General features: G+C 64.1%; 3 protein-coding genes across 3 annotated transcripts; 1 reads left to right on the forward strand and 2 right to left on the reverse strand.

Annotated features, from left to right (window-relative positions):
* The first annotated feature begins 33 nt into the window (after positions 1–33).
* Positions 34–2,543, forward strand: CD14 (CD14 molecule). Its single transcript, XM_072347921.1, has one exon. The coding sequence runs from the start codon at positions 157–159 to the stop codon at positions 1,675–1,677; it is 1,521 nt and encodes a 506-aa protein (XP_072204022.1). The 5' UTR covers positions 34–156; the 3' UTR covers positions 1,678–2,543.
* A 5,139-nt stretch (positions 2,544–7,682) lies between these two features.
* Positions 7,683–9,440, reverse strand: SLC35A4 (solute carrier family 35 member A4). Its single transcript, XM_072348668.1, has one exon. The coding sequence runs from the start codon at positions 9,438–9,440 to the stop codon at positions 8,394–8,396; it is 1,047 nt and encodes a 348-aa protein (XP_072204769.1). The 3' UTR covers positions 7,683–8,393.
* Positions 9,413–10,448, reverse strand: LOC140258432 (SLC35A4 upstream open reading frame protein). Its single transcript, XM_072348669.1, has 3 exons — positions 10,063–10,448; positions 9,891–9,989; positions 9,413–9,761 (listed from the first exon to the last, which is right to left on the reverse strand). The coding sequence occupies exons 1-3, from the start codon at positions 10,312–10,314 to the stop codon at positions 9,564–9,566; spliced, it is 549 nt and encodes a 182-aa protein (XP_072204770.1). The 5' UTR covers positions 10,315–10,448; the 3' UTR covers positions 9,413–9,563.
* Positions 10,449–12,308: the final 1,860 nt, after the last annotated feature.

Raw genomic sequence — 12,308 nt, forward strand, 5'->3', positions numbered from 1 at the left:
CGTGCCCCATCTCCAGCCCTGCTCCCGCTGAGCCAGTCTCCTTCTGGGCCAGAGCAGCGCCGCGCAGCAGCAGGTGGAGCAGGCGGGGTGTTGTGCCGGTGACCGCGCGGGGCTGGAGCCCTGCCCCGAGTCACGGCAGCGCGGCACCCACCGGCAATGAGGGCAGCGTGCGGCCGGCGAGGGCTGCTCGGCAGGGCTGATCTGTGCCAGGGCTGCCCCGCTGGCCGCAGTCCCACAGACCGCCCCGCTCGGCGCCGTCTCGTTCCCAGGCTGCTCGCCGCGCGTGGGGCCGCTCTGCTGCTCCTGGCGCTGGGGCTGCAGCCGGCCGAGGGTCGCTGCGTCTTCAACCGCACGCAGGAGTTCTGCCTGTGCTACAGGCTGACCCAGCAGAGCGCAGGCAGCGTCATCCAGTGCCTCGCCGCCTCCACCGTGGAGTTCCAGGGGGGAGACGTGGAGAAATACGCCGACTTCCCCATCCAGGACCTGGACGACTCCACCATCGACATGCTGGGCAGCCTGCAGATCAGGAAGATCATCTTTTCGGACCTCGTGGTTCCCGAGGTGCTCCTGGCCCGCGTGCTGCGCTTCTTCTCCTACACTCAGGTGCAGGAGCTGGTGTTCGAGAGCTGCGGCTTCGTGGGGAGGAGCAGCTGGGCGGACATGGTGGGCCGGGCGCTGCCCATCGTGTCGCTGCGCTTCCACAACGTGACGGCCGCCGAGCTGCTGGGCCGCGAGCCGGACCTGTCCCCGCTGGGCCGCTGGCTGGGAGCCCTGCAGGAGCTGTCGGTCACCGCCTCGCGGCTGGTCGCGCTGCCCTGCGCCGTGGGCCGGGCGCTGGGAGCCCTGCGCTCGCTGGACCTGACGCGTAACAGCCTGCGGGACGACAGCCTGGCGGCCGCCTTCTGCCGCGGCTCCTTCACGCGGCTGCGGGCGCTGATCCTGCGGCACAACAACCTGACGTCGTTCCGCGGCGTGTGCGGCAGCGTGCGGCTGCTGGGCGAGCTGCGGGAGCTGGACCTCAGCCACAACGCGCTCACCGCCGGCGCGCCTTCCTCCTCCTGCCGGTGGCCGGAGACCCTCCGCGTCCTCAACTTGTCCAGCGCCGGCCTGGACGAAGTGCTCGCCCCGCTGCCCGCCGGCCTGGAGGTGCTGGACCTCAGCTCCAACCACCTCCGCGCCGTGGCCGTGTCCCTGCGCTCCCTGCAGACGCTCTTCCTCAGCCGCAACGCGCTGCCGGCCGCGCCGTCCGTGCGGGGCTGCCCCGCGCTGCGCAGCCTGCACCTGGAGCACAACCTGATCGCGGAGCTGCCGCGGGACGAGCTGCTGCTGCTGGAGCGTCTGCGGGACGTGGCCGCGGCCGGGAACCCCTTCGACTGCAGCTGCGCCGGGGCCGGGGCCGTGCAGGCGCTGGCGGCCGTGGGGTGCCTGGGCCGGGGGTGGCCGCAGGGCTACGTGTGCCACGCGCCTGCCCGCTACCGGGGCGTGCTGCTGCGGGACGTGCCCACCTCCGCGCTGCGGTGCAACCCCGCCGCCGTGCTGGCTCCCGTCTGCACGGGCCTGGCGCTGCTCTGCGTGGCCGTGGCCGGCGGGTTGCTGTGGTCGCGGGGGACGCGGCCGCGGTGGCTGCGTGGCCGGGGCCGCCAGCAGGATGCTTGCAGCAGCGCGGAGCGCTTGTAAGGGATCTCCCGGTGTCCCACAGCGCGCTCACTGTGGAGCTGGGCTGTACCCTGCGCTGTCCCGCAGTAGCGATGCCTTTCCCAACGTGATTTTGGAAATGCTCTTAGAAGCATTAAGGTTGGAAAAGATCTCTTGAGATAGAATCAGAACCTTCAGGATCATCGAGTCCAACCGCAGCCCAGCCATCCTGCCCTTACTAACAGCCCTCTGCTCAATCACGGCCCTGAGCACCACATCCAGGCTGTTCTTAAACACACCCAGGGATGGTGACTCACCCACCTCCCCGGGCAGCCCGTTGCAGTGCTTAACAGCCCCTTTTGTAAATACCTTTGTCTTGATATCCAACCTAAACCTCCCCTGGCACAACCTGAGGCCATTTCCCCTCATCCGTGCCAGCAGTGAGAAGAGACCAACCATGCCCTTTCTTTACTGAAGTGCCTCAAACAGAACACGGCACTCAAGGGGAGGCCTCACCAGTGCCAAGTACAGGGCAGGATGACCTCCCTAATCTTGCTCAGCACACCATTCCTGATCCAAGTGCCATTGATCATTAATACAGATATTAAATAGAAGCAGCCCAGTATTGAACTCAACGGGAAACTGCTTGTGACTGGCCACCAACTGGATTTAACTCCATTGACCACAACTCTTTGAGCCTGATCCCATGGCTGACCTTTAACTGGTCCCTGATGGCTCCCAAAATTACCTGTTCCATCACCTTTCTGGGCACCAAGGTGAGGCTGACCCTCCCCTGGCACAACACGAGGCCGTCACCTCTCATCCTATCTCTGTTACCAGGGAGCAGAGCTGGGACCCCCCCTTGTCATTACCTCCTAGCAAGGAGTTGCAGAGAGCGATGAGGGAAAGGAGCGGGGAGGGGAGAGGGGGCCAGCTGGGGGTGGGCAGTGATTGTGCCATGCTCTGTTCTGCTTTCCCATTAAAATCTGCTCCCGGGCCTCGCTGGTGTCACCTCTCCATGCTCTGTGTGTGGCTGCCAGCGTGTGCAGGCTGGGCCGGGTGGTGAGCAGGGCGCAGCATGCAGGGATGCTGGGGCTGGGTGTAGCTGTGGGCACTGTGGGGTCAGGCTGCCCACCCACTGCTGTCAGTGTGCATGGCGTGGGCGGGTGTGCACGTGTCTGTGTTTGCACCTTGGGGTTTGTTCTGGGAACTGGGAGCAGCACCTCCACCCAGCAGAGCAGGAAGGGAAGTCCCTGCATACTGGAAATCACTGACCCTTATCAGAACCTCTCTGCTCCCACTGGACCCACTGGGCTGTTTTCCCATCTACACCCAACAACTCACATCCCGTCACACCAGACACTGGGGTGGGCTCAGGGGCAGGACCAGCTCTGTCACCTCGTCCTATAGGGAGTGGTGGCAGATAGAGGTGTGTGTGCCTGCTCCCACCCTAGTGCTACGGGCAGGGCCTGAGACCCCTCTCCTGTCCCTTCAGCCCGTATTGCCACTGAACAGAGCTCCCCAGCTCCAACTGGGTGCTCTTGGTACGACCAGCCTCCAGGAGATGTGAGCCTGTGGGCTGTGTCTGCTTCTTGTCACTGGATAACATTGTCCAAAGAGCCTCATCCCCTGCCCGCCTGGCTCTGCACACAGCTGTACCCGATCACCATCAATAATGCACAGGAACACAATCCCCTGTGCAGCCTGATCCTGTGCTGGGTCTGAGCCATGGATGGTGAGGAGCTGAGCAGGGCACATCGCACGTGTCTGGGGGTTCTGTCCCCTGGTTTTGGGGCGGCCTCCAGGGCTCACCTGGCTCCTGGTGGTGCTCGGGGCAGGAGCTGGATCGTGTCCCTGCCACCATGCACGTGTCCCCGCCAGCCGAGCAGGAGGTGTGTGTACGAGCAGCCGTGGGACTGCAGCAGGCAGCAGGTGGGGCTGGGAGCAGCAGCTGTGCTGGGGGGTTGGCGGTGGGCCCAGCGTCCTCCCCTTCACCTGCCTGGAGACCTTGAGCACCGTGGTCACAGTGGGAAGCCCTCGGAGCTGTTCCCTTGGTGCTTGGGGTACGGGGGGAAAAGCTGGGGCAGCTGGAGTGACCCCTGTCCATGCCCGATGTTTCCAGGGGAAAGCCGGGCAGCTGGTGGTGCAGACCCACTGCTGCTGCTTCTAGAAGAGAAGGAGATCCAGGTGAGAGCAGCAGGGGTGGGGGCACTGAGGGGACAAAGGTTCCTGGGCCTCAGATGAGAGCAGGGAAGGGTTGGGAGTCTCACCCCCTCTGTGCCACACTAACCATTTACAGCCCAGTGTGCCCAGTCCTTCCTTTGCCCTGCACTGGTCATACTGGGAGAAGCTGAACATCTTCACTCCTTCATGGCAGGAGAGCTGCTTGGCTGTCGATGACATCTTCCACTTGGATGCAGGACAGGTACCATGGGCAGCCCTGTGCCCAGCCAGACGAGCCAGGGACACGTGGCGGCCATCAGGCTCCTGTCTGGGCAGTGCTGGTGGTCACTGCTGCCTCCTGGGGCGTGCTCAGGTCCTGGAGCTTGTCCCACACGTGGCTCTGCTGCTGCTCCTCATCCCTCCCTGTTTCCTCTTGGTGTTGGGTTGTGTCTCCGTGCTGTGCCATACTGTCTGTGCCATTCATGCTGTCCCTTGCCATCTCACCTTTGCCATGCCATCTGCTCCATGCCGATGTCCTCTGCGCTGGGCCATCTGCACTGTTCTGGTTGTGCCTCCTCTGCTACATACGTCTCTTCTACCAGGAGAAGGTCTTGGAGCTGGCAAGACCTCAGCTGGCTCTGCTGCCCCTTGGCTACAGTGTGTCCCTGATGCTGTGGGACCCAAACAGCCCTGAGACCCAGCTGCCACTGCAGGACATCATCTGGCAGGTGAGGGCATGGGGAACGGCTGCAGAGAAGTGACCTTGCTGGGCTCCAGGGTCCCAACCTGCTGCTACAGCTGTCAGACACAGCCGTGCCTGTGAGAACCAGCAGCTCCCAGCTTGCCCACAGGTGATCAACACCGTATTTCAAGAGCTGGAGATGTCGGGGAGCAACGTGCAACGCCTGCAGACGGTCAGCCTGGTCCAGGTACGATGGCAGCAGGGCTGGCCAGGACAGGCTGCTCCCAGTCCCAAGCGATGCAGCCTTTGGAACTAGTTTTTCTCATACCCGGGATCCCCAGAAATGAGAAGCCTGTGCACAGCCCCATGCGGTTCCCAGGGCTTTGGCTTTGCCTGGTGCTGGAAGCAACCCTGACACATTCCCTTCCCAGCCCATACATGGACACCAGCAGCCTGGGGCCCCAGTGGGTGCAGGTTGCCAACAACCCCCTCCTTCTACCCTCCATATAACACTGCCCCGTTCCAGGTCTGCGCTGAGGGCAAAGCCTGGGACCTGCTCCGTCCTGATGGCCGAGCCCTGCACGTGATGGACATCACACCCCTGGGCCTGTAGGTAGCTGAACCCCAGGGGCTGGCACCCCAACACCCATCGTGGGGATGGGCCGGGGCAAGCAGAGGTGAAAGGACGTGGTTCTCCGTGTTCACTCTCATCTCTCTGCTTCTAGAATGGTGGAGGATGCGATGGAGGTTGCTGTGTCCAACGCCCAAACTGCCATCAGCGTCTACATGTGGGGACTAGGAGCTGCTCCAGCCGCTGGACCCTCAGCCACACAGGGGTGGGGGCTCGGCTGATGCCCCAGGCGGGGATCCCGGCTCCCAACATCACACATTGCTGTTCACTCCAGCCTCTCCCCAGGGCCTGCAGCCTCTTCACCCTCACGGTGGAGCAGCAGCTGGACGGCGGCAGGCAGCAGCGCTCGGCTCTGCGCATTCTGGCATCCCCAGGAGCCCATCCTGAGCTGTACGTGTGGGAGCTGCGGCTGGGCCTGGCCCTGCCATCACACATCACACCCAGCTCCACGCACCATCCCGTCTGTGGGTGTCTCTCGGCAGGGTTCCCCATCCCACGCTCCAAGCAGCAGGCACAGGAGCCCTGCCCTGGATCGTGGAGCGGCTGCTGGAGGGGAACAGCCTCACCTTCCTGCTGCTGTGTGTGACGCTGCCAGGTAGCACTGGGACCTTGAGGTCCCCCCCAGCAGTTGCACTGTGCCAGCCCCCGGACGTGGCACGGCTGCTGCACCCCGGGCTCACTGCTGCCACAGACACCCCCGGAGAGCAGATCCGGGCTGCCCTGGCGCTGGCTGAGCAGGTGAAGGGGGCGAACAAACCGGTGTCACCCACACACTGGGACCCTGCACGGGAGCTGGCAGCGCGTCGGGAGAAGATCCGAGGGCTGCGGACGGAGCTGCAGGAGGCAGCAGGCTGCAAGGAGCAGCACGGAGTGCTGGGGCAGCTGCAGAGAACCCTGCGGGAGCTGCAGGTGGGAGGCACTTATGGACACCCCGCGGCCCGGCCAGTAGTGGGGCAGCACCAACCCCTGGCTGTGTTAGTTGTCCCAACCCGTCTGCACTGAGGCGGTCTGGGTGGGATGAGTTCGTGCCTGGAGCTCCCTGGCACCCCCCGTCCCTTTTTCCAGGTGCTGAAAAGCCAAAGGTGGGAGAAGAAGCAGGCGGCGACCAGAGAGCGCGAAACAAACCAGGCGCAGCAGCCCAGCACCAAGGTAGGTGCAGATCAGGCACTGCCCACCTCCCCGGGGACCACCTGGGCACAGAAGCAGCACTGAGGATGGCTGCCCCCCATTGTGTACCCTGCCACCACAGGACTCGATCTCTGCACCAGCACAGCAGCCTGGGACCCAGATGTCACCAGAGAGTGCCAGCCTGGAGCCAGTGGGAGGTGGGGAGCAGGGGATGGACGTGCCCCACGCCTGGGGGACTGAGGCGGGCAGGAGGCATTGCCTACACTGCATCCTTCTCGTCCACTAACATCAGAGCCCAGCGAGAGCTGCAGGGCAGGGACCAGCCAAGCCCCAAGGAGCACAGGGCAGCAATTGATGGAGGAGTCATGGGCACCAACCAGGAGACACACAGTGAGTGAGACCCCACCAAGTCCCTGCCCAGAAGCAGCCCAGGTCCTCCTGCCCCCAACCCCTGGCTGTACACCCTGTGGCCCCGCTTCTGTCAGGCAGGGAACCAGCACGAGCCATGCCAGTCTGAGCAAGTCGAATACTCCCTGGCAGAGGCCCAGAGGCAGCAGCTGCAGGGTCAGCTCCAGGATGGGGCAGCACCAGACCAGGAGGTGAGTGTGAGAGCAAAACCTGACAGGACAGGGTAGGGAGGCAGACCTGAAGGGCTCCAGGCTCCCACACATCATCCCAGTGCTGCCCTGTCCTCATCCCTATCCCTGCAGCAGGATGCAACTCGCTTGCAACAAGAAGTGGCCGTGCTGCATCCGAAGGCAGCCACGCAGCACCTGGAAGCCCTGCTGCATGGCCAGGGGCAGGAGATGCAGACCTGGAGACAGCACCTGCAGCAGGTGGGCAGTGCTGCTGGCATGGCCACGCTCGCTAGGGCCAGGTTGGTGCCAGAGCCCCTCTGTGTCCTTGCAGGTGCTCCAGGACCAGCGGCGCCGGGGAGAGGAGCGGGCAGAAGCACTGAAGCAGCGGTACCAGGCACTGCTGCTGGAGGTGCTGCGGGACGCCGTGGAGCTCTCTGTGCACAACCAGGAGCTGCAAGAGGCCAGAAATTACAGCTCAGCCGATGCCACCACGCAGACGCCCTGAGCAGCGGGGACAGCCACCATGGCAGCAAGGACAGCAGGTGCTGGTCCCTCCTGCTGCTGCCAGCAGACAGGCAGGACGTGGCTACAACTGCTGCTCAGCACAACACCTCCCGTCCAACCTACACTGCCTTCTGAGCAGCACGGGCAGGGCTCTGTGTGGCACCAGGCTGACGCAGGTGTGAGGCTACAGCTGGTGCCATGGGAGGGCTCATAGCCCCAGGGGTGCTGCCAAGTGCAATAAAGCGGGTGACCCCACACCGAGGAGTGAGAGGCTCAGATGCGTTACCAAACAGGGCGGTATGGGGCTCTGCCAAGTGAATCTGACACCTTCCTGCAGGCAGGACAAACACACACATCATTAAACCACAGCTTTAATAACCACACCAGAGCCAGCAGTGACTTCTGCCCACCAGGAACTCACAAGCCACACAGCACTTGTCCAAATCCAGGCGCTGTTTCCTCTTTCCTCTGTAAGACTCCCCTTACAATCCCTGCCCACAGAGGCAGACAGCGACGCTGTGCCCAGGGCAGGCAAACGGGGCCCAGGGGCAGCAAACCTCCAGCCAGGGGCTGGGCTGAGGATCAGGGTGAAATACTGCGGAGGAAGGCAATGAGAAACCCCCAGCCGTGGCGTAGGGCTCTGCTGACAGCAGCACGCTGCTCCCACTGCAGGGCTGGCTGCATGCTCACGAGCAGCACACCAGAGCTAACCCTGCAACAGCTTTTACTGGCACACGGGACAAGCTTTGGTGTGAAGGAATGGGGGAAGCAGCAGAAGTGTGATGTACCATATGAGAAGGGGCTCCAGATCCACTCTAGAACCTGGGCCTACTGGATAAAGGCGTCCCTCAGCACGGGGCCTGGCACAGGAAGGGCACTCTGCCCTTTTCCTGGACAGGGGCACACTGAGCAAAGCAGTGCACGTGCTTTAGGCCAGTGGAGACTCACACTGAGCCACCCCGCCTCCTTCCTTGGACAAAAGGGCAGGGAGGCACCGCTGCGCCCCACAGCAGGCAAGGAACACCCCTAAGCACCAGCTGAAGGCTGCCCTGGTAGGGCAGGGAGGCAGCAGCTACGTCACCCCATAGTACAAGTGAACGGCGAGGCCGATGCACAAGACAGCGATGAAGAAGAGCGGGGTGAGCTGCAGGTCGAAGAGGGCGACGGACAGCAGAGCGTTGACCAGGATGGAGCAGGAGATGACGAAGAGCCTGGTGATGTTACTGCTGTGCTTCATGACCACGGACATAATCAAGCCGTTCAGGGCCTGGCTGAGCACGATCACCAGCACCCAGGAGGAAAAGCCCTCCAGGAAAGCTCTGTCTGTGCCGCTCCAGAAGTGGCCGACCAGATTGACCAGGACCCCAAAGCAATAAAGGAAGAGGTTCTGAAGGCTGAGGGGCAGCGCCTGCGTTTTCAGGATCGCCTCCGTGTAGACGGCGGACAGCCCCGAGATCAGGCAGTACACGGCGACCAGCAACAAACCCACCGGCGTGACGTGCAGCCGCGTGGCGGGGGCGCTGCCGGAGCCCCGCGGGTCCCACAGCCCCCCGCAGCTGTAGCTCAGCCCGGCAGCCAGCAGCAGGCACAGCGCCAGCCATTGGCGCACGTGGAGCCGCCGGCGCAGGAAGAGGCTGTAGAGCAGCGCGGTGCTGGCGATCTTCAGGTTGCCGAGGATCTGGAAGGTGCTGGGGTCCATGAAGAGCTGCATGTGCACCACCAGGTTGTTGTTGGCGGCGTAGAGCAGCGCCGAGAGCGCGAACGGAGCCACGTGGCGCCACGACAGCGCCGCCCCCAGCGGCCGCCGGTCCCAGGTGAGCAGGAACAGCAGCGAGAGCAGCAGCTTGGTCAGCTCGGTCAGAACCACCGCGGCCGAGGAGCTGAAGGGGATGGCGCCGTCCACCTTGCACAGGGCGAGCAGCGGGGCGTGCGAGCCGTAGATGGACACGGAGCAGAGCAGCAGCAGCGCCCACAGCCCGCGCCGCGCAGCGCCCGGCGGGACAACGGCGGCCTGACCGAGCACGGCCACGTCCGGACGGCAGCACGGAGCGCGAGAGCTGCGGCGGGGGGAGGATGTACAGAGTCCCAGCCGGGACACCCCAGAGAGACCGAACGCCATGAGTTTAATGAGCGGCCGCTACCGGCTACACGGACACACGAGGGAGCGGGCCGGGCCGGGCTGCGGGCGGACACGGGCTGCGGGGGAGGCCCGTGAGGCGCCGCCGGGCTCCGTCCGGTCCCGCTACCGGCCGCCTTTCCGCAGCGCGCCGAGGCAGTCCCGCACCGTCTTCTCCACGTCGGGCACGGCGTAGTTCTGCGCCGCGTAGATACCGGTGCACGTCCCCACGGCGAAGCCCAGCACGGCCGAGAAGCGCAGCTTGGCCACCAGGTACCCGGCCAGGAAACCCTTCACGAACGGGGAGGCCAGCAGCGAGCCGCCCTGCGGGCACGGCACAGCACGGCACGGCACGTCAGGCCGCGGGGCCGGCAGAGCGGGGCAGAACCGAACCGGGCCGAGATGGGCCGAACCGGGCCGAGCCTGCCCGTCCTGCCGGCGCTCCCGCCCTACCTGCCCCACGCCGGCCTGCACCTCGTCCTCCACGCGGCGCTGCAGAGTCTCCAGCTGCCCCTTCAGCAGCGCCAGGTCCTTCAGCTTGGGCAGCGAGTCCTGCGGGCACACACGGCTGCAGGCCAGGCCGCCGCACGGACCCGCCGGCCGCCCCCCCCCGCCCCCCACTCACCTTATCGTCCGCCATGCTGCCGCCCCGCCCCGCCCCGCTCGCGGGAGCTCCGCCCTGCGCGCCGCCATCTTGAGGCGGGGCGGCCCGGCACTGGGCGCCGCCATGTTGGGGGCGGGGCCGCCGCTCCATCCCGCTGTGCGGTGCGAATGGAGGAAAGGCCTTTAGTGCCGGTATGGAGCTGCCGTACAGCCGGCCGGTAGGAAATACAGGTGTTCTCAGCTCAGCACGTAACGCTGGAGGGCAGCACAGCATCGCTGCCCGCCTCCGGGGCGCCGCTCCTGGCGGGACCTTCCGGCATTACCGGCCTTGTGGGCGCCGTGCGGAACGAGAGCATTAAAACGAGCGCTGGTGGATGTCTCCAGCCGTTCCCAGCCGTTACTAGAGCGACTCTGTGCAGGCTGTGATAGTGACAGGGCAGGGAGGAACGGCCTCAAGCTCAAGGAGGGGAGATCTGCGCTAATGATGGGGAGAATCTTTGTACGCAGAGGATGGTGAGGAGCTGGGACGGGCTGCTCCATGTCTGGAGGCATTTGGGGCCCAGCTGGAGGGAGCCATGGGCAGCCTGTGCTGCTGGATGGAACGGGGGGACCCTTAAGGTGACCTTTAAGGTGACCTTTAAGGCCTGAGATGTGATTTCTTGCCAACTGCTCTGAGAGCATCAGGATGAGTCTGTTGGGTGTGTGGGAGCACCAGCAAAGCCAAGAGCCCTTTGTACCCCGTCACCAGACGTCAGGCTTGGGGGTCTGCTAGGAGGTGTTTCCATTTATATTCCAGTTGCTGTGCAGGCTGCAGTGCTGGCTTTTCATCCTTGACAGAGGACACACGAGAGCAGGGGTTAAAGACAGAACAGAACCTGCTGGGATAGGAGGAGCTGCGGGAAGCCTCAGCCTTGCTTGGAAGCTGTGCCCAAGGTTGGCGCTGGCCCCACTCCTTGTGCAGCCAGGGGACATCTGGCTCTGCCTCGCTCACACAGTGGTTTCTGGGTTGCCTGCTGCAACCCGTGCCACCCTGTGAGGTGCTGCCAGCTCAGCCCTGCTACTGAAGGTGACCTGGGCTGTGGGTGGCTGTGCCAGGCACCTCTGGGCCACCGGTGTCCTCAATTAACATGGCTGGGCACAGGGCAGCGGTGTCTGTGCTCCACACATCTCTCGCATGAAACGCAGGCTGCAGCAAGGGGAGGTTGCAGCACTCATGCTCAGGTGCTCAGGCTTAAGACAGTGCCTCACACACAGCTCTCCTCCTGTTGGCAGCCTGGTACCTGAGCACACCCAGACCCAGGCGGTGTGCTGGGACATCGGGGCTCTGGTACCTCCTGCCTGAGGTGGTGACAGTGACTGCCAGAGGCAGCACTGCCCTGTGAGTGCCGGCCAGCAGCGGGCACCGACAGCTGCTCTAACAGGCCAGGTCTGGTGGAGCTTCTCCTGCTGAGTCTTGCTATTGCTGCCTCTGTACCAGCCCTGCCTGCCGTGCTCAGCCAGCCATGGCTGTCCCATTGCCATTGCTTGGCCCTGCCTTTGTCCTTGAGCAGCAGCATGAGCTGTGCTGTCAGACGTCAGCACGATGCCGCTGGAACGAGCCGCGCCGTCCCTCTGTGCCCACGCCTGTCCTCAGCTCACTGCACTGAGCCCAGCCTGGCCTGGCTGAGGGAGCCGGGAGGGAGCATGTGCTGCTGCTGCACGAGTCCCTGCAGAGAAAAGGCACCCAGCTGGGGGCCGCGGTGCTGTTGGCTTCACTGCCCTGCAGCTGCTGCTGGCTGTGCCCTTCTGCTGAGCTCAGCCCTGGCACCGCACGCTTCCAACCCAGCAGGTGCTCCTGCACTGCAGAACAAGGGGTGGGAGGTGGATGCAGGCCAGCATTGCTGCCCCCAGCCCACGCGGGGCGAGTGGAGCCCTCAGAGCAGCAGCAGCAGCAGCGCGTTCCCAGCGCCTGCAGGAGGTCCCCAGCCTTTCATCTGTGGCTTTCATCTCATGCAGATGCAGTGCCTGGAGATTAGGCTGCAGATTAAGGCTTGGCTGAATCCTGCCTTGGCTTCCAGCTCCAGTCCCAGAAGGATGGCTGTGCAGCCACATCTCCCTGTAAGCTTGCTGGAGCTGGGACAAGCATTTCATATCTTATACTGAGTATAACATTGCTGCTCCTGTTTACACGCTCCCACCACTCCTGGAAGGCTCAGTGAGGTCTCCCCAGAGCCTTCCCCATGTCGGATGTCCCCAGCTCTCCCAGTACGACACGAGGCAACACCAGGC

This window comes from Excalfactoria chinensis, chromosome 13 (genome assembly GCF_039878825.1).
Source record: "Excalfactoria chinensis isolate bCotChi1 chromosome 13, bCotChi1.hap2, whole genome shotgun sequence".
NCBI lineage: Eukaryota > Metazoa > Chordata > Aves > Galliformes > Phasianidae > Excalfactoria > Excalfactoria chinensis.